General features: G+C 45.0%; 2 protein-coding genes and 1 long non-coding RNA gene across 7 annotated transcripts in view; 1 reads left to right on the plus strand and 2 right to left on the minus strand.

The window, feature by feature from the left end:
• The first annotated feature begins 3578 nt into the window (after positions 1–3578).
• Positions 3579–15541, plus strand: LOC113259016 (cytochrome c oxidase assembly factor 6 homolog). Of its 4 annotated transcripts, none has more exons than XM_026504152.4 (3): positions 3579–3692; positions 4548–4707; positions 10430–15541. In XM_026504152.4, the coding sequence occupies exons 2-3, from the start codon at positions 4564–4566 to the stop codon at positions 10523–10525; spliced, it is 240 nt and encodes a 79-aa protein (XP_026359937.1). In that variant the 5' UTR covers positions 3579–3692; positions 4548–4563; the 3' UTR covers positions 10526–15541. The 4 variants fall into 4 exon arrangements, with proteins under 4 accessions (XP_026359937.1, XP_026359939.1, XP_026359938.1 ...); XM_026504154.4 differs by lacking the exon at positions 3579–3692 and adding an exon at positions 3704–3857; XM_026504153.4 differs by lacking the exon at positions 3579–3692 and adding an exon at positions 3704–3845.
• Positions 8020–15914, minus strand: LOC130542991 (uncharacterized). The gene is made up of 2 exons (XR_008957968.1): positions 14907–15914; positions 8020–13452 (listed from the first exon to the last, which is right to left on the minus strand). It is a non-coding gene; the product is annotated as an uncharacterized LOC130542991 (long non-coding RNA).
• Positions 15915–16410: 496 nt separating this feature from the next.
• TARBP1 (TAR (HIV-1) RNA binding protein 1) overlaps positions 16411–18391 on the minus strand; it is an 85274-nt gene continuing 83293 nt past the window's right edge. For both annotated transcript variants that reach the window (XM_044386052.3, XM_026504147.4), the window contains exons 27-30: positions 17919–18110; positions 17613–17737; positions 17083–17219; positions 16411–16772 (exon numbers count right to left, since the gene is read on the minus strand). In XM_044386052.3, the coding sequence (XP_044241987.2) occupies positions 16604–16772; positions 17083–17219; positions 17613–17737; positions 17919–18110 (623 nt within the window). In that variant the 3' untranslated portion in view covers positions 16411–16603. The remainder of the gene's footprint in view (positions 16773–17082; positions 17220–17612; positions 17738–17918; positions 18111–18391) is intronic.

Here is an 18391-nt window from a genome sequence, read left to right on the forward strand (position 1 = left end):
GTGCATGAGTGAGTCTGTAGAACAGAATTGCTGAGTCATCGTGAATGTGTATCTTTAACTCTACTAGATAACGCCACACTGTTGTCCAAAGTGATTGTATCAATTTATACCACCATCTGTGTGTGAGGATGCTTTTTGCTTCATCCTTCTCATGCTTGTTACTGTCAGACTTTTTAATGTTTCTTGGGTCTGGTTGGTGTCTAATCGTGTTGCACTGTGATCTGAATGTTCATGACTGTGGTTACTCACAAGGATGTGGGCGGTTTCTGATATTGCTCCTTTCTTTCTCCTCTTTGGTGTTGTGCCTATTTAAGCCTTTTGACTATGGTAAAAATTACATTGTCTCTTTCTTATTGATTCCTAAGTGTTCTTTATCCCAGGTACCAATTCTTTGTTTTACAAACTTCTCCCACATTGTGGTTTTGTCTTTTCCACTCGCTTCATGGTATTGTTTGGTAAACAGAAGTTCTTAGTTTTAATGTAGTTGAATTCATTGATCTTTTCCTATATGGCTAGAAAAAAATTCTTCTTGGCCCCGATGTCATAAAAACATTCTTCTGTAGGTCCATGCATTTTATCTGAAATTCTTGGAGCCAGATGTGTTTTGAAATACAGACTTTTTCAGACATTGGAAAGGTACTATGGAACATATGTAACACTATCAACAAGAACTGGAAGAGCACCTCTACTCGAAAACCAATACTCAGACATTACTATTTCTGCAGCAAAACATACCTAGTCACCTCAGTAATATATAAATAATGACTACAAAGAGCTTCTTGTGACTAGGTCACATTTTTCACCTAATGAGTTCCAAAGAGTTTGGTGTTTCAGAAGTGTGGGGATTTTGTAATTAGTACAGAAGTTATGGCAACCTCATACAGTAAGGATGGAATTATTTCAAATTTCAGAGGACCTTCCTCGTGGAGCTGTGGACCTGGAATTTGCATGTGAAGATTCTTTACTACTCATTTAAATTATGGCTTAGGAAGATTCATATTTTCTACTCCTGAATCAGCCAGTTGTGTTTTTCTTGAAATTGTTTGTAAGATGTCCTAACTTTTTTGATATCTATAGTTTTCATTACTGGTATAGGTTAACATCTCTCTTTGTATTGGTCAATACTAACAGATATTTGTCAATTTATTAGTGTTTTCTAAAAAAAAAAAATCAACTTTTGGATTTTTAATCCATTGTATGCAGCCGTCAGCTAGTGGATTGGCTCCGAACATAGCAAAACACAAGCCTGTTTGTTGATTTCCATGGAGTGAATACTATCATCAAGGACAATTTTAAGCCACTAATTTGATGTTAGTGGCCATGTAGTAGGGGAGAGGTATGCACAACTGGCTCTCCTGAGCCAGTACAGATAGTCTCTGGCACATTACTTTTGTTTCCTATTTCATTAATTCCTGCTGTTAATATAATTTCTGTCATTTTACTTTCTTTTTTTTTTTTTTAAAGATTTATTTATTAGAGACAGCCAGCGAGAGAGGGAACACAAGCAGGGGGAGTGGGAGAGGAAGAAGCAGGCTCATAGTGGAGGAGCCTGATGTGGGGCTCGATCCCATAAGGCTGGGATCACGCCCTGAGCCGAAGGCAGACGCTTAACCGCTGTGCCACCCAGGCGCCCCCATTTTACTTTCTTTAATTTTGCTTTCGTTTTTGTGACGTCTTGAAAAGGGATGTTTAGCTAAAGACTTTTTAATCTCTTTTCTAATATACTTCTGCCTATAAATTTTCCTCTAAGTCCTGTTTTAGCTGCATCCCACAGGCACTGCTATTTTATTGTTCAGCTCAAAATATATTCTTAATATCATTATGACTCCTCTGACTACGGTTTATATAGATTTGTTATAATTCTTTATTGATTTCTAGCTTAATTGCATAATGGTCAAAAAACATGTGCTGAATGATTTCAATCTTTAAAATTTGTTGAGAGTTGCTTTACAGCTAAGTATGTGGTTGATTTGGGGACGGTGCTATGTTTGCTTTAAAAAAATGTATATGCTAATTTTGGTTACATTCTGTATATTCATTAGGTTAGTTTATCAATCATGTTATTCAACTTTTCTATATCCTTATTGATTTTTCCTTTGTCTTAAAAATCACTGAGAAAGGCTTATTAAAGTAACCTGAGTATACTTTCTTCTTTATAATTCAGTCAAGTTTCACTTTATTTTTTATATTTATCATTAAGTATGTATAAACTTAAAATTTTAAATGTATTTCTTTTTTCAACTCTGAAGTCATCCAGGACTCTTTCTTTTCATCCTCTTTATATCTCATCCGTCATACTTAGAAATATTATCTTTATATAAACTGCCCATGTAAAAGAAATGAACAGCTCTGGTAAAGATAAAGCATTCTGCTATCTTATAGAGTCCACTAACTTACAGAAATACTGCCCATATTGTAGAACATGTGTTTGGTGGTACTAAGCTTCACATAGCCACTCTGAAAACCTGCATAAAGTTAATTTGGAAAGGATCAAACACCAGCACTGATGGCAGAGCTGTACATTGCTCCTGTGTTTTATAAGCACTTTAGAACTTCAACAGGACTAGATGATGCACATGGAATCTGTTAAGAGAACCAGACACCAGATGACTGGTCTTTATCCATAAACATGCTTTTAAAGATTCTGCTCATATTAACTTGTTTATATATTAGAGATAACATCCTTTCAAAATATCTGGAGCAGCTCTTTTCATTCCTTTTTAAAAATACCTTGGTGTTTTTTGGGAGTAAAAAAAGAGCCACGAGTAAGATTAAAACAAAAATGCAAATATTTAGTTTCTCCCTTCTCCTGACCAATTTGAATTACCTCCCACAAATTTCGGATCAAGTCCACAGATCCTATCTGTAAACTAATTGGGCTCACATTTTAACTATCACTCTAAGCAGAATGGAACTTTGCTTTCACATTCGCTTTCACTAGATGTCTCCAAATACCAACTAAAAGGACATTTTCCATCCACGGAAGCAAGCTGCAAGCGTTCAAGGTAAGGTGATGATGCTGAGAAATATACCAGGATGAAATCTCGACCAGGGGACTTGGGATCTCAAAGCCTCGGGATCGCAAAGCCTCGGGTTCGCAGCTTGGTTCACTTATTTGCCAAATTTCCTGGGTCTTGTGTCTGTCCCTCACTCCTCCCTCTACCCCACTCCCACTCCTTTTAACCCCCCCCCCCCAATCTCTCTCCCTCTCCCCATCTTTCTTCCTCTCCCTCTCTGCCTATCTCTATCTAGGAAGCTTGGAGTTAAGCTGTCATCTTTAACACTTTGTCTAGCTCTCATCCCTCCGCTGCAATTTCCACTTCAAACCGCCCTGTCCCTCAGGGCTCGAAAGGCAAGCCTCCCGGGCGGTGCGGGGTGAGATATGCATAGAAATTTAGATTCACGTAAGGAGCACAGTCCCTCACAGTTGTTAACAGCCTCCGGGAAAGAGGCATGGACCCACCAATAAGGTTGAGGCCGCTCTGAGCATTGACGAGAGTCCCACCCACTCTTCACCTCCACACTCCCAGGCCCAGCTTCCCCCACCCGCCCAGGAAGTCCGGAAGGAAGTCGCTGCAATAGGTCAGAGAGCGGAGCCGGAAGTCCCGCCTCCTTGAAGGGTGAACGGGATGCCGTAAGGGTCATTCCAAGCAGACGGGCGGATTCGCTCTGTGAAGTGCTTCCTTGGGGTGGTGAGTTATACACTGCTTAAACCCCCGCGGGCGATGCGAGCGTCCGGGCACCAGGACTCGGCACCGGGCCCTCCCCCCCCCCTCGTGTGTTGGGTTTCATGACCCTTTCCTCTCGTCGGCGCGGAGGGGAACCTGATCCCGGGCGGGCGAGAGGTCAGCTTGCGGGTGGGTCCCGGCGGGCGTGCATGCGTGCGTGGTGGAAGGTGGACCGGGCGACTTCGCACGCCTCGGGCTCCTCTTCTGCGAAACTCAGTAGCACTCCTGGCCCTGCCACGTCACTTTGACTCCGTGCGTTTATTTGTACAGCAGTTTGGTTGGAAAGGCAACTTTGTAAAATGGGCACTGCTCCCCCCGTTGTACAGCTGGGGAGACAAGCTCGAGAGGATGAATGAGCTACTCTGAGTGGGCTGTGAGAGAACCGTAGTTCTTTTTTTTTTTTTTTTTTTAAAGATTTTATTTATTTATTCGACAGCCAGGGAGAGAGGGAACACAAGCAGGGGGAGTGGGAGAGGAAGAAGCAGGCTCACAGCGGAGGAGCCTGATGTGGGGCTCGATCCCAGAACATTGGGATCACGCCCTGAGCCGAAGGCAGATGCTTAACCGCTGTGCCACCCAGGCGCCCTGAAAACCGTAGTTCTAACTCGGGCTTCCTGAGACCAAGCCGCCACCCCGCTGGGTGCCCAGTTTCATAGTGTAGGAGATAAGCTTCAAAAGCGAGTGCTCTCTTACGGTATCGTTAAAATCCCGAGGTAGAACTTTAGAAAGAGGGGGTGGGAAGGAATGACAGTGTTAGTGCCTTGCCTTCTCTGAAACAACAAGTTCCTCGTTAACCTTAAATTTTATTTTGGCCCACAGCTTGAGCCCGCTAGGAATGGCAGCCCCCTCTATGAAAGAAAGGCAGGCTTGCTGGGGAGCCCGGGATGAGTACTGGAAGTGTTTAGATGAGAACACAGAGGACGCTTCTCAGTGCAAGAAGTTAAGAAGCTCTTTTGAATCCAGTTGTCCCCAGCAGTGGGTAAGGCATACTCGATGGGTTTCTGTTGGCTGTTAAAATGCATAGAGCTTACAGTGTGTGTGGCAGGCTCTGAGATGAAGCGCCGTCTGAGGCAAGTCAAATCTAGTTTGTGTGAGCATTAGAGAAACCCCTGCCTGGTAATCCAGACTTGTTTTATGTTCTTATGTCAGGCAGACATGGGAAAGGTCACCTGACACTTTAAAGATCACTGAAAACAAACCTATAAACCGTAACCAAAAATTCCAACCCACTAAGTTGGTAGATTTCTCCAGGATCTTAAGAACAATATTTAATCTTGGGGAAGAGTTGGCAAATTCACTGGCCTAGAACTACTATCAGAAATAAGGCATTCCTTGTTGCCCACCCAAAATCATATGGTCATTTACCTAAAATATGAGAATGGCTGAGGAAGTCCCGATGATGGGTTCTGTCACCAGCTGCCCGGAATGCCTGACCGTTTTCCTGCTGTGTGCTGCCTGTCCTTGTGCTGCCAGTCCTTAGTGTGGGAGTGGGCTGGAAAAGGGCACTAACATTGAGCTCAGTAAATTGTCCTAAGTGCTTGACGCTCCTTTATCAGTATCCTCTCAGATGGGTGGTTTGCTCTGTTTCGGGAGGAGGCATCTGAAGGTCAAGGCATTGAAATAACTTGCTCAGTATTGGTAAGTGGCAGAACTAATTCTAAGTCAGGCCCAGCTGGCGGATGTAAGAGTTGTACCTGAATCTGCCTGTGCTTTTCCACTCCATCGTGCTGTGACAAAGCATACCACACAGGTGAGAGAACAGCTCATCTGAGGACATGGTTTAGGGTCTTCCCTGTCACACCCCACATTTTTAGATGAGGAGCCGGACGTGTGCAGGAGCCCACTAGAAGGGTGGGGGTCATACTGGAGGGCTGGGCTGGGAGTGAATGCAGTTAGGAGAATACGCGTTAGATGAACTCACCTGTAAAACCAGCATAATGCAACCTATCTCATGGGATTCCTATGAAGACTCGATGTCTAACTTGACATAAATAGAAACATGATCAGTGCGGGGTTTTGTGACTGGATTGAGTAACGATTTAGGCAAAAAGTGTTATACATCCCTGGTTTTCCCATTAGGATTGCTGCACCAAGAACAACTCCTGATTTTAAGAAGTAGGTGGAGAATGTGGGAGCTTGGGCTGAGGCAGACCTGAGTCCTTGAGGGCCCTGATATCTTTACTGCCTGTGCTGTCCCCTTCTCACTGGGCTCGCTGGCCCTGTGGTCACTGAGGGCAGGGTGGAGCTGAGAACAGGACAGGAGCTCTGGGGGCCGGGGCCTTGGTGGGTTCTCCTCTCACCCCACCCCCACGTTTTCTCAGGAGAATTTTGTCCCTGTGAGACATGTCTTTTGACAGCCTTGCCATGATTCCTCTCAGGTGACGCATCATAATCAGATGGAGACTTTTTAAAGAGCCATGTCCCAGACCTCACCTCAGGTTTACTAAATGTCTCACAGTAGGACCCGGCTCTGGCTCTACAGGTGATTCCGGTAACCATGGCTGGGAATCCCTGTCTTAGCTCCTTTGGAAAGTCACACTTCTTTCCTGTTTTTATCCTCTCTCACACACACACACTTCTTTCCTGTTTTTATCCTCTCTCTCTACCTCTCCTCGGAAACCCACGGCTTTCTCTCCAGCCTGGTGATTGGCAGACCCTCCCCCTCCCCTTCTTTCAGGGCAGCTTCTGTTCTCTGCATCATGAAGGGTTGTCTACAGCCAGCCCTGTTGCTGCTTTATTCTGTCCCTTCTCCTCCCATTCCACACTGGCTGAGTGCCGTGCCCCAGGGGCCAGCCCGCTCTCCAGGCTGCTGCGTCCTGCTCATAGCTCATTTACGGACTATGTGCTCCGAGCACTTCACATGTGCCCTCCACTGTTCTCAAAGAACTGTCACCTAGTTTTGCAGACAAGGACATGGGCACATTGAAATGAAGTCACCTGTAAGTGCAGAGCCTGGATTTGAGCTTGGGAGTAAGTCTGGACCCCATGCTTTTCCCTTTTCCCTATCCTCCTTCCTTTGCCTGTGGTGCAAGAAAAGGATCCATGAAAATAGCCTGCACAAGCCTCATGGTGTTCTAGAAACTTAGTCATAACTGTAGTCTACTTAAATATAAAAGCCCTATCTCCTTGGGTGCGTGTATGATTCCGCCCCCAGCTTTCCTCCTGCTCGGCTAGCAGCGACGCCTGTTAGAGAGCTTCCCTGTGCAGCTGGTAATGCCGGCGCTCTTCTGTGCTGTTCGCTCTCCCAAGGCATTCTGGTCTCAGGTGTTGATGCCTAGTCTGCAGCTCTAGCCAGGCCCTTTCTCCAACTCCAGAGGCACCTGTTGAGCTGTGTCAGTAGGGTTAGATGTTCATAAGACCCCCATGACCTCTGCACACACAGGTCTGAACTCTGCCCCACCCTGTACCCAGCAGGCCTCTCCTCCCATGCTCCTAACCTCAGTGAAAGACACCAGCACGGACACAGCCCCAGAGCCCAGGGCCTCACTGCAGGTCTGACTGGTTGAGCGTCCTCAGGAGGGAAGTGGGACAACACAACAGCCATGCAGTGGGGGCAGGTCCAGTGTGTTTAAGGAGCAGCAAGGAGAGAGTAGTAGATGTTCGCGCCAGGGAGGGGATGGGAGGCCAGGGGTGGTGGCGTTCGCTCTGAGTGCTACGGGAAGCCAGTGGAGAGTTGTGAGTTTGACAGGAAGGAGAGCTGTGAGGATACGAGAGTGAGGCTGTGAAAACGTGGTGGGCTCAGGTTGGCAGCGTCAGGGTCCTGTAGAGAAAGGGAAGGTGCGGGGCCTGGAGAATGGGCTGCTCAGAATTGGGATTATGGAAAAGGTGTATTTATTGGTAAGGCCAAGGCCTAGGCTTTGATCCTGGGATTAAGACGGTTGGAGGATAAGATGACTGCAGAAGTCAGGGAGCTGAGAGGCGTGGGCTACGGAAGGACTGACCACGTGGACACTGGAGCCACCCAAGCATTAGGACAGGAGTCCTGGTGGAGAAGGGAACGCAGGCTGCAAAGCTCTAGCTGACCCCAACAGAGGAGGGAGCGGGGAGCTATAGCAGAATATTCCAGTTGACTTCAGCATTTGACATTGTTGTGTCGTGTTTACTTGTGTTCTCCCGCAGGGCCGCGCGCTCTCAGCCTGCTCCCTCCTCACCTGTGTGCTCTGCTCAGGGATTGCCTGAAGTCTTAGTAGCCACAGACTAGAAATGGAAAGATTGTTCCAGAGCCGTGTGTGAGAAGGTGGGGAGGCATATGGGGGAAGGGGGTCAGAAAAGAGAGGCTCATTTGGGTCCGTTCTGTGTGAGGCATTTTTATTGGCTTTCATTTCGTCTCCTGAGTACTTGTGTGTCTGTTTTACACAGTGGGAACTAAGGCTCACGTGAAATACTTTGTTCAAGATCAGCTAAGCCGTGAAGCAGTAAATACGGCTGTGTTACGTAGTAAGGATGCCCTGCAACTAAAACACCAGGTGTCACTGGAACAGTGACTCTTCTTGGCGCTTTGCTGCTTTGATGGCGCTCATCAGCCTAACCTGCGTGACGGGCCTGTTGAAAGTCTCCTGTTGGTTCGTCGCTGAGGAAGGAGCAGGGATGAGGTCCATCATTCATTCCAGCATCATCCAAAAGACTTGATCCCAGTATCAATTTCATACTGTCTTTTGCATATAAACCTTGGAAGTGTTTCAGAACTCCCAGCGTTCTGGTGTTGGCGCTGCTGTCCCGCATGTCCCGTAACAGCCCGGAGGCTGCTGGCGTCCCGTGTACACAGCCCTCCGTAAGTGCTCACGAGCTCGTGAGCCTGGAGGGGGGAGCGCGAGCCCCGTGTTGAGGACCCCCGACTGCTAACCGAGGAGGGAAGGCTGGGGTGGAGAGCGTTCAGGTGGAGTGCGGTCCACACAGAGGCAGGGAAGCACGGGCGCACGGGAACTAAACACATCTGGGAACGGAGCAGCTCCGGGTGGGCCAGCATTTCCGGGGCCGGTGGCCGATTCAGAGAGGACGGACAAATGGGCAGAGATTAAGCCATGAATGGCCTTGTGTGTCTTGCTGAGGAGTCTGGATGTCACCTTACAGTCTGTAGGGATGCCTGGCAAGACCCTCCAGCGAGGGACACCGCCAGATGTGGGTTTTGAGAAGATCATACTTGGCAGCGGTGTGACCGATGGATTAAGGAGGGTAGAGAAGCCAGTTCAAGTCCTGTTACCATAATCCGAGTGAGAGATGAGGGGCTCTAGGACAGCGACAAGAGGGAGTGGGACCGAAGGGTTTAGGTGGATGGCGGTGCGTACGCTGAAGGAAGTATCAGAGGAGACACGAGCTTGAAGAACTTGGTTCCGGCCGATCTGGGACCAGTGGGCTAGTAGGACATCTACAGGGAGTGGTCGGTCAGGCAGGTGGCCGTGTGATGGGATCCGTCACAAATGTCCGGACACTGTCCACTTCTTTCTGTGATATCTTTTACGCAGAACACGCATCCCAGCCACTGGGGGTAAATCTGCAGCCCGGTAACTGGGGAGACTGCACCAGAGGAGCTGCGGGCACCCCACCAGGCACAGGGAAGGGGTCATCCGAGGATTTAGGGGCAGGGTGGAAGTCAGGTAAAAGTGAAATGAAGCTGTGCTTTGATAAGATCAAAGCAGGGCTGTAACTAAACAGGTCATCGTCAGCTCTGGACTGAGAAGGGACCCAGGGTCCTAGTTTCTTAAACATGAATGTCACGTTCGGAAATCCCTTTTTTGAGATCCTGCTCCTGGGCTGGAAATCAAGGCTGCTGCTTTTGTTAGATTGCCTGAGATCCTCCGGGCAGAGGTAGAATGTTCCATTTTTATTGCTGTAACCTTAAAGAGCAAGTTTCTGATAGTCTGTGGTTTTAGAGGACAAGGTTTCTTGGTAAGAAAGTTGTGGTCCCTCAGAGGGGACTGTTAGGACATTCCTTGGCTGTCATAGCCCAGGGAGAAATGCACCCGGCTTATCTGTGTCTCATGCCAGCTTGAGACAGACGCGTACATTCTCCATCTACTTTTCACTTAGGCTCCGCTGAGCAAGAATTAAATCCTAAGAAAAGCTTTTAACAAAACAACTAGTGTTTTTTATCCTGTCGGTGACAGTGTGTGTGTCCTGCCGTGGCCTTGTCTGCAAAGCAGCTCAGATGTAGACAGTGTGACTGTTTGTGACATTGATTTTCTACTGTAATTTTACTGTTTCAGGATATGGGGCTTTAAGATACTTCAAATTCCCTATGGCAAGAGAAGCATATAAATAAGATGAAGTCTTTATTAAAGTTTTATCCACTCAGTTTATAAATATAATTTTTAACCATCTGTCCCAAGTATGTGTTTCTGGATGAGATAAACTTCATCATGGCTGATGAACTCCAAAACTTATTGAACTTACAGTTGAAAAGAAAAACTTGTACAATGTCTTTAAGTCATGAAGTTTTATGGCCTGCAAACTCTGAGCCCACACGGCAAGCACAGGGACATATCCCGAGAAGGCACATGGGCTACCTGAATTCTCAACAGGATCTATAACCCAAAAAGGGTCTTTGCAGACTGTTACACGTCGTATACCTTGATGCAGAATGACTGTAGAATACAAATCACTTACGCCACTTAACTTAGGTTGAATAATTTGTTACATTTAAATCTGTGCTTTTGTTTAAGCTGCAAAACTTGCCCTTATTTCAAACACTTTTTTCTCAACAGATAAAATATTTTGATAAAAGAAGAGACTACTTAAAGTTCAAAGAAAAATTTGAAGCAGGACAGTTCCAACCATCAAAAACAACTGCGAAGTCCTAGGCTGCTCCTGAACTTTTCAGAAATTTGAAATTATTCTTTTTGAACCTGCAGAAATGCTCCACTGACTATGGGACAGTAGTGGTTTGAATCAGTCGTGGTGAACTGCACGACTCGGTCCACATAAACAACTCTTTAAAATAATCAAGTAACAAGATTCCATCAAACTATGAAGAATCGAAATGGTATGAGAGATGCTAAGTTTTAATTTAGTAAGAAAGCTATATTTTAAGAAAAATTAAAGCCAATTATAAAAATCCATGGTTTTTTTTGTTTTGGTTGGAGTTGTGGGTGTATCTTACAGATCTAAATACAGGCGTACCTTGGAGAGAGTGTAGGTTCGGTTCCCGACCACTGCAATGAAGCAGATCCCACAGTTAAGCAAGTCCGATGAGTCTGGTATTTCTCAGGGTATGTAAAAGTTACGTGTACGCTGCTGAGGTCTTAAGTGTGCAGCAGCATTCTAAGCAAAAGTGCTGACCATCATCTGAGCTTTCAGCAAGCGGGACTTCTTTTGCTGGTGGAGGGTCCTGTCTTGGTGTGGATGGCGGCTCAGGCTGGGCGGCTGCGGTCTCTTCTTTAATGAAGTTTGCCACAGATTGACTCTTCCTCTCACAAGTGATTTCTCCTAACACCTTATGTTCCTTGACAGCATTTTATCCACGGAACTTGTTTCGAAGTTGGAGTCAGTGTTCTTAGACCCTGCTGCTGCTTTAGCAACTGAGCTTATGTCGTAGTCTAAAGCCTTTGCTGCCATTTCAGCCATCTTCACAGCATCCTCACCAGTAGATTCCATCTCAAGAAACCACTCTCTGCTCATCCATAAGGAATAACTCGGCCCTTTGAGTCTGATCATGAGAGGGTACGAACTCACTCCCATCTTCAGGCTCCACTTCTAATTCCAGTTCTCTTGTTGTTTCCACCACATCCACAGGGACTTCCCCTACTGAAGTCCAGAACTCCTCAAAGTCATCCATGGAGGTTGGAACCCACTTATTCCAAACTCCTGTTAATGTTGTGTTCACCTCTTCCCGTGAGTCGCATGTTCTTCGTGGCATCTAGAATGGAGAACCCTTTCCAGGCTTACTCTGCCCAGATGCATTGGAAGAGCCACTAACTCTGGCAGCTCTAGTTTTACAAAATGTATTTCTTAAAGAATAAGGCTTGAAAGTCCAAATGACTCCTTGATCCGTGGGCTGCAGAATGGATGCTGGGTTGGCAGGAATGAAAACCACAACCTGGATGCCCGTCTCCAGAGCTGGTGGCTAAGCAGGGGCATCGCCAACAGGCAGGAATATTTTAAAAGGATTTTTTTTTTTTTTTTTGAGCAGTAGGTCTCAACAGTGGGTTTAAAATATTCAGAAATACTCAGTAAACCATGTTGTAAGCAGATGTGCTGTCATCCAGGCTTTGTTGTTCCATTTACACAGCACAGGCTTCTGTTTAAAGTCACCGGCTGCAGTAGCCCCTCACAAGACAGGCAGCCTGTCCTTTGAAGCCAGACATGGACTTCTGCTCTCTAGCTGTGGAAGTCTTAGATGGCATCTTCTTCTGAACAAGGCTGTTTTCGCGACACTGAACGTCTGTTGAGCGTAGCCACCCTCACTGATTAGCTTATATCTGGGTAACTTGCTGCTTTACCTGCCACTTGAATTTTAAGGAGATGGCTTCCTTCCTTAAGCCTCATGAACCAACCTCTGCTAGCTTCGGACTTCTCCTCTGTAGCGTCTTCACTAAAATTGAAGAATGAGGGCCTTGCCCTGGATTAGGCTTTGGCTTCAGGGAATGCTGTAGCTGGTTTGATCTATCCAGAGCACTAACATTTTCTCTGTACCAGTGATAAGGCTGTTTCACTTTCTTATTCATGTGTTCAGAAGACTGGCATTTTTTTTTTTAAGATTTTATTTATTTATTAGAAAGCACAGTAGGGGGAAGGAGAGGGAGAAGCAGACTCCCCCCTGAGTAGGGAGCCCAACACCGGGGCTCGATCCCAGGACCCTGAGATCATGACTTAAGTGGAAAGCAGATGCTTAACCAACTGAGCCACCCAGGCGCCCGTTACTTTTTTTAAACATAGGTACTAGAAAACTGAAAATGACTTATGTGGCTAACATTATATTTCTATTGAAAAAGTTTGAAATATTATAATTACTGAAATGACAGAGACACAAAGTGAAACGGTGCTGTTGAATATACGGTGCCAAAAGACTTGCTCAACACAGAGTTGCCACAAACTTGTGGCAAAGATAATCTCTCTGTAGAAAATCCCAAAGAACTGACAAGCTCCTAGAACTGAATCTTAGATGGCAAGAAACAAGGTCAGTATACAAAAGAAAATCCTATTCCTGTATACCAGCAAGGAATAATTGGAATTTAAAATAAAAAATGTATTAAATTTATAGCAGCACTAAAAAAAATAAAAGGAATATTTGGTATAAATCTATGTATAGGACCTATATCTGAGAACTACAAAGCATAAAATACTTAAAAGTCAGAGGAGATCTAATTAGCTATACTGTAGTCAAGGATTAGAGAACTCATTTTTTTTTAAAAGATTTTATTTATATGAGAGCACAAGCAGGGGGCGAGGGAGAAGCAAACTCCTTGCTCAAATAAATCTTAAAAAGGACAAATTGTGTGAATAGATACTGTCACAAAGCTATTCATAGTGTTGAATAACTAATACATTAGGAAAAGATGCTCCATAGTAGTAGAGTGATGCAAATTAAAACCCATTAGAATAGCTTAATTCAGGGCGCCTGGGTGGTTCAGTTGGTCAAGCGGCTGCCTTCGGCTCAGGTCATGATCCCAGGGTCTTGGGATCGAGTCCCGCATCAGGCTCCCTGCTCAACAGTGAGTCTGTCTCTCTCTCTCCGTCTGCCCCTCTGCCTGCTTGTGCTCGTGCGGTCTCTCTCTCAAATAAATAAAATCTTAAAAAAAAAAAAAGGATAGCTTAATTTAAAAAGCTTGACAGCATCAGGTGCTGATGGGTGTGCAGGGCAACAGGAACACACATTGGCTGCTGGTGAGAATGCAAAACAGTAAAACCCCTTTGGGAAACAGTTTGGAATTTCTTACAGTTAAACTTATGCTTACTTTATGACCCAGCAGTCGCAGTCCTAGGTATTCCACCAAATGAACTGAAAACAAAACCTGTGTTTACAGCAGCTTCACTTAATAATTGCCAGAGACTGGAAACAACCCAGGTTCCTACAACAGAGGAAAGAACTGGTCCCTCTATACAATGGACTACTACTCAGCAAAAAGAAGGGAATGAACTTGTGAGTCACGCAGCAACATGGATGAACCTTCTGTGCATTTTTCTACGTGTAAGAAGCCAGACCCAAAAGGCGACGTATTACATGCGTCCATTTACAGGATTCTGGAAAAGGCAAAATGAGTACAGAAAACAGACCAGTGGTTGGGAATGGGGAAAGGGGTCAACTCTGAAGGGGTCACACCAAGGAATTTTTAGGCATTGAGAGCGTCTTCTGTGGCACTCTGGTGGTGGATTTGTGAGTATACATGCATCAAAACCCAAAGAATGGTACACTCAAGAGTGACTTTGTATACACATTAAAATAAGGTCAGCCAGGATTTTAGAGGGATTCCTGTTTAGAATGTAGACTGTGATAAATGAATCTAACTATTATAAATATAGGACATGAACTCACTGGAAGGCGTGGGTAAGAAAGGAGCTGATCTAAGTAACTTTGAAAAATGGTGTTCTGACAGGATCCGGTCAGGCTTAAGACAGAAGGAACTTACAAAAATTGCTAAATTTCACAGAGTTCTGGTTTGGCAGCTCTCAAAGTACACTAATGAGAAGAATGTTTAAGTCAGAAAAAGCAGTTAAAAATAAGAAGTGTCAGAATTAACCTTGTGGAGCTGACTGGTGCCCGAGGCGTCTAAGAGCTCCTGTTCACCTTCACATCTAGACATTGTATTTGTGCACGCACGGGGTGTAGACACTAGCCAGCTCTGGCCACCGAGAGGGCCTGCAGCAGCAAGCACATCTGGCACCTGTGCTCCTTGCAGAACTGTCGGATTCTAGAACTGGGGTGGGGAAAATGAAAGCTCCCGGAGCACTGTGAACTGCCAGAGAGAAAGGAAGTTCTAAAAGAAAAAAGAAGTGGAAGGATGGGAGCAGGTCAAAAGGATACAAGCCATCCATCCACACTGATCTCAACAAATGACTGAATCAGGGACTGGTGGTCCTTACAGAAGAATCCCAAGTCACAAATGGAGCAGGAATGAAGGAAACACAGACCATCACCCTGAGAACACCACAGGCAACAGCCACTGACGAGTACCAGATTGAGTGGGCAACATGCTCAACACAGTTACCAGCATAGCCTCCAACTATCTCCCCCACAATACTTACTGATTACCATCGTAGTTTTCACAGCTGCCCGCAGGCTCTGGTACTTCTCCCTCCAAGAGGTGAAGCTTATTTTCTAGCCTTGAGTGTAGGTAGGCTTAGTGACCCGGCTTCTAACAAACAGAGCACAGAAAGTGAGAAATAGCAACTTCACTGAGAAGTGGTGAACGCTGCCTTCGACAGACGACCAAGGGAATAGGTCACGCTGAGATGCGATGACAAAGGCACATCAGCACTGGGGGGTCCTTCCGGAAACCAGACCGTGGTCTGACCATGAGAAAGCATCAGACAAACCCAAATAACGAGATGTTTACAAAATACCTACCCAGTACCTCGAAGGTGTCAGAGGAAAGATGGAGACTGTGTCGGAGATCGCAAGAGACTAAGGAGACCTGACCACCTAATGTGATGCAGCGTCCTGGAACAGAACGAGAAGTCTCAGTAGAGGGCAGATTGGTAGTCTGCAGTTCAGTGAACGGCACCATTACCAATGTTAATTTCCTAGTTTTGAGACGTGTCCACGGTTCTGTAAGATCCTGCAAGAGGCATGTGGGTGAAGGGCATAGGCAAACTGCACTATCTTTGCAACTCTTCTGCAAAACAAAAATTACTTTAATAAAGCTACAGAAGAAAAAAAATTATACTGGTAACAGATTTTGAAATTTAAATATTAAAAAAAAGGACCCAGACATGGTTGAAGTTCATTGAGGGATGGGGATAAATGGTCAACATTCAATACTGAAGTAATCTCAGTATCAAACAAAAACACCCTCAGAAGAACAGAAATGGTAAACCAGACTTCCTGGGCTCCATTCTCACTCTAGGTGATGATGTGCAAGAATAATTCACTGTCGGGGCGCCTGGGTGGCGCAGTCGTTAAGCGTCTGCCTTTGGCTCGGCGTGATCCCGGCATTATGGGATCGAGCCCCACATCAGGCTCCTCTGCTATGAGCCTGCTTCTTCCTCTCCCACTCCCCCTGCTTGTGTTCCCTCTCTCGCTGGCTGTCTCTCTCTCTGTCGAATAAATAAATAAAATCTTAAAAAAAAAAAAAAAGAATAATTCACCGTCTTTGGGTGGATACTGACATTTGTCAGAATAGACTATTTCTATTATCTGAACTCTCTGAGCAACGGTAGTGTATGAAAGTTTTCCAAAAAGTTCATATGAATGATAATGGCCTATACCATGGCTTTAAAAGGGAATTAAAACCTATTATCTGGGCATCATGAATTCTACAGGGAAGCTGGCTTATTCCCTGGGAATAGGAGATACAAAGCAGCAACAGGCTAATGACTCCTCTCCGTGCAGGGACTTTGCTTCCCCCCCTCCATGCCCCCTGGAGATGTAAGGCTGTGGTGTTCAGGCAGCAGCTGCTGTAATTCACCTTACTCCCATCATAGTCCACATTTCTGACAATACTGGTTTCCAGGAAAGAAATTCTCTTCTTAAAATACATTGTTTCATTTCCACAATTGCTTAAAATATTTTATTAAAGAAGCAATGCAATTTAGCTAAAAATATTTATTCAAGGGGACAACATAAAATAATACGTTTAAGGCACATGAGAGAGTTTTGGCATTAAGTTGGCAAGAAAAATACTAATTATCCTGGTAAATTTCAGAATCAATTTCATTAGTACACATAATTTTAAACAATGTTTCAAGAGCACCGATAACTGATCTCAGATAAGGCACAAAGTTCATGACTCGGTGTCCCCATGCCTGAGCAGCTGCTGTCTGGTATATTCCCAAATGAGCAGAGCCCCACTCACGTGGACGTTAAGGGAGCGGATAATGCCCTGCTGAGGAATTTCCACACAAACATCCAATTGTTGGATCAGATTTGCTGGAATTCCCTCACGTTCATTTCTGATGAAGAAAAATGGAAGAAGAAAGGTTAGTTTTCTTGTAATAGACACATTTTTCCCCTCAGATATCCTGAATGTCACTGAAGAGTGAGATTAACAAAACAAAGTGAAGCCCGTGGCAGCAGGCAAATAAACAGGGCCGATCTAGGTTCACCTGATCATCCCAAAGACGTGAAATAAACCAAAAACTAGGGGTCTTTCCATAAACGTTACAAGTCAAAACTCCTGATGTGGGTGTAACGTCAGAAGTCTCAGTGAATCGTAAAATTTCTGAAAGCATTTTCTAGACAGATTCAAGTGAATCTTCTTACCCCAACAAGAGCAGAGATCTCTCTGGAAAGCTGTACTGGGTCAGGTCCACACTCTTGGCAGTCTGTTCCACACCAATGACGGTGTAACCTTCTGCTTTTTTCTGTTGCAGAAAATCGATGAGCTGAGGTGGTTTTACCTTAAAATGAGTTTAAAAAGAGCAGAATAATTATTCATTTACAGCCTTGGAGTAAGATTAGGTTTCAAAAAAATTTTCAGGAGACTAAGTCTTTTTACAAGGAAAAGGAATTATACTCTATTAAAAAAACCTCTCCCAACATCAAATATATTTATAAAAAGTACTCCTGAGTTGCAACAGGACATATTTTACAAAGAATTCCAAATATACAACAAAGTGAGAGATCATAAAAGGAACGGGGGAACCGAGGGGAGTGTATTTTACTTTGAGTATTATTTTAAGCTACTAAAGGCTGGACGATATCAAGTATTACCAAAGGACTGATACTTGAAGACAGGACCACAGATGATTTCGGCAAATGAGCGTTTTACTAATAAATGACTTTCCACCCACCTCCACTAAAGGCAGCCACTGCTCTGCTGAGACGCTGAGGCCTTGGAACTGCTTGTCTGTGACGCACTGCAGGCTGCCCACCACCAGCGCCGAGGCCCCAAACACCTCGCAGGTCCGGCACAGCCCTGCACACGACGGGCCGTGGTTACTGTTGGCAGCCCTCCGCCGGGCTCCCGACGGCACACATCCCCGCATAGCTCCCCAGGAGGGTTAAATGAGGAAAATGGGCACAGTGGCATTGGACTGAACACAAATTTTCAGGATCAGAAGATTTTAAGCCAGCCCCCTGGGAACCTGTAATTTTACCTCCTACGTTGGTTGGCTTATCAATGAGCGAGGCCACTACAATCAGTCTGCTAATGGACTTCCCAAGTTTGGCAACACGATCCTGAAATACTAGCTCCAGATCTAAATCTGGGGCATTATTTTTCCAGGGGATAATCTTCTTCTGAACATCCGTCCACTCTGACTGGCTGTCTGCTTCGCCCGAGTGAGAACCTGGGAGGGAAAAGGAAATAATACCATATATAAAAATCTACTTATTTACACACACACACACACACACACACACACACACGAGTTTAAAATGATAATTTAGAATGAGATTCATTAAAGAACTTTACTTGGATTCAGACACAACTGCCATTTTCAACAGCAATTTAAAATTTTCAAATTCAACTCTAACAACCAATATACTCCAACATTTCATGAAATAGAAGATGAACTTGTCTACATTTTAGCATATTCCAAACTGTGAAGCATCTTAGAATCCATAGGGT

The sequence above is a fragment of the Ursus arctos genome, unplaced genomic scaffold, assembly GCF_023065955.2.
Source record: "Ursus arctos isolate Adak ecotype North America unplaced genomic scaffold, UrsArc2.0 scaffold_7, whole genome shotgun sequence".
Lineage (NCBI taxonomy): Eukaryota > Metazoa > Chordata > Mammalia > Carnivora > Ursidae > Ursus > Ursus arctos.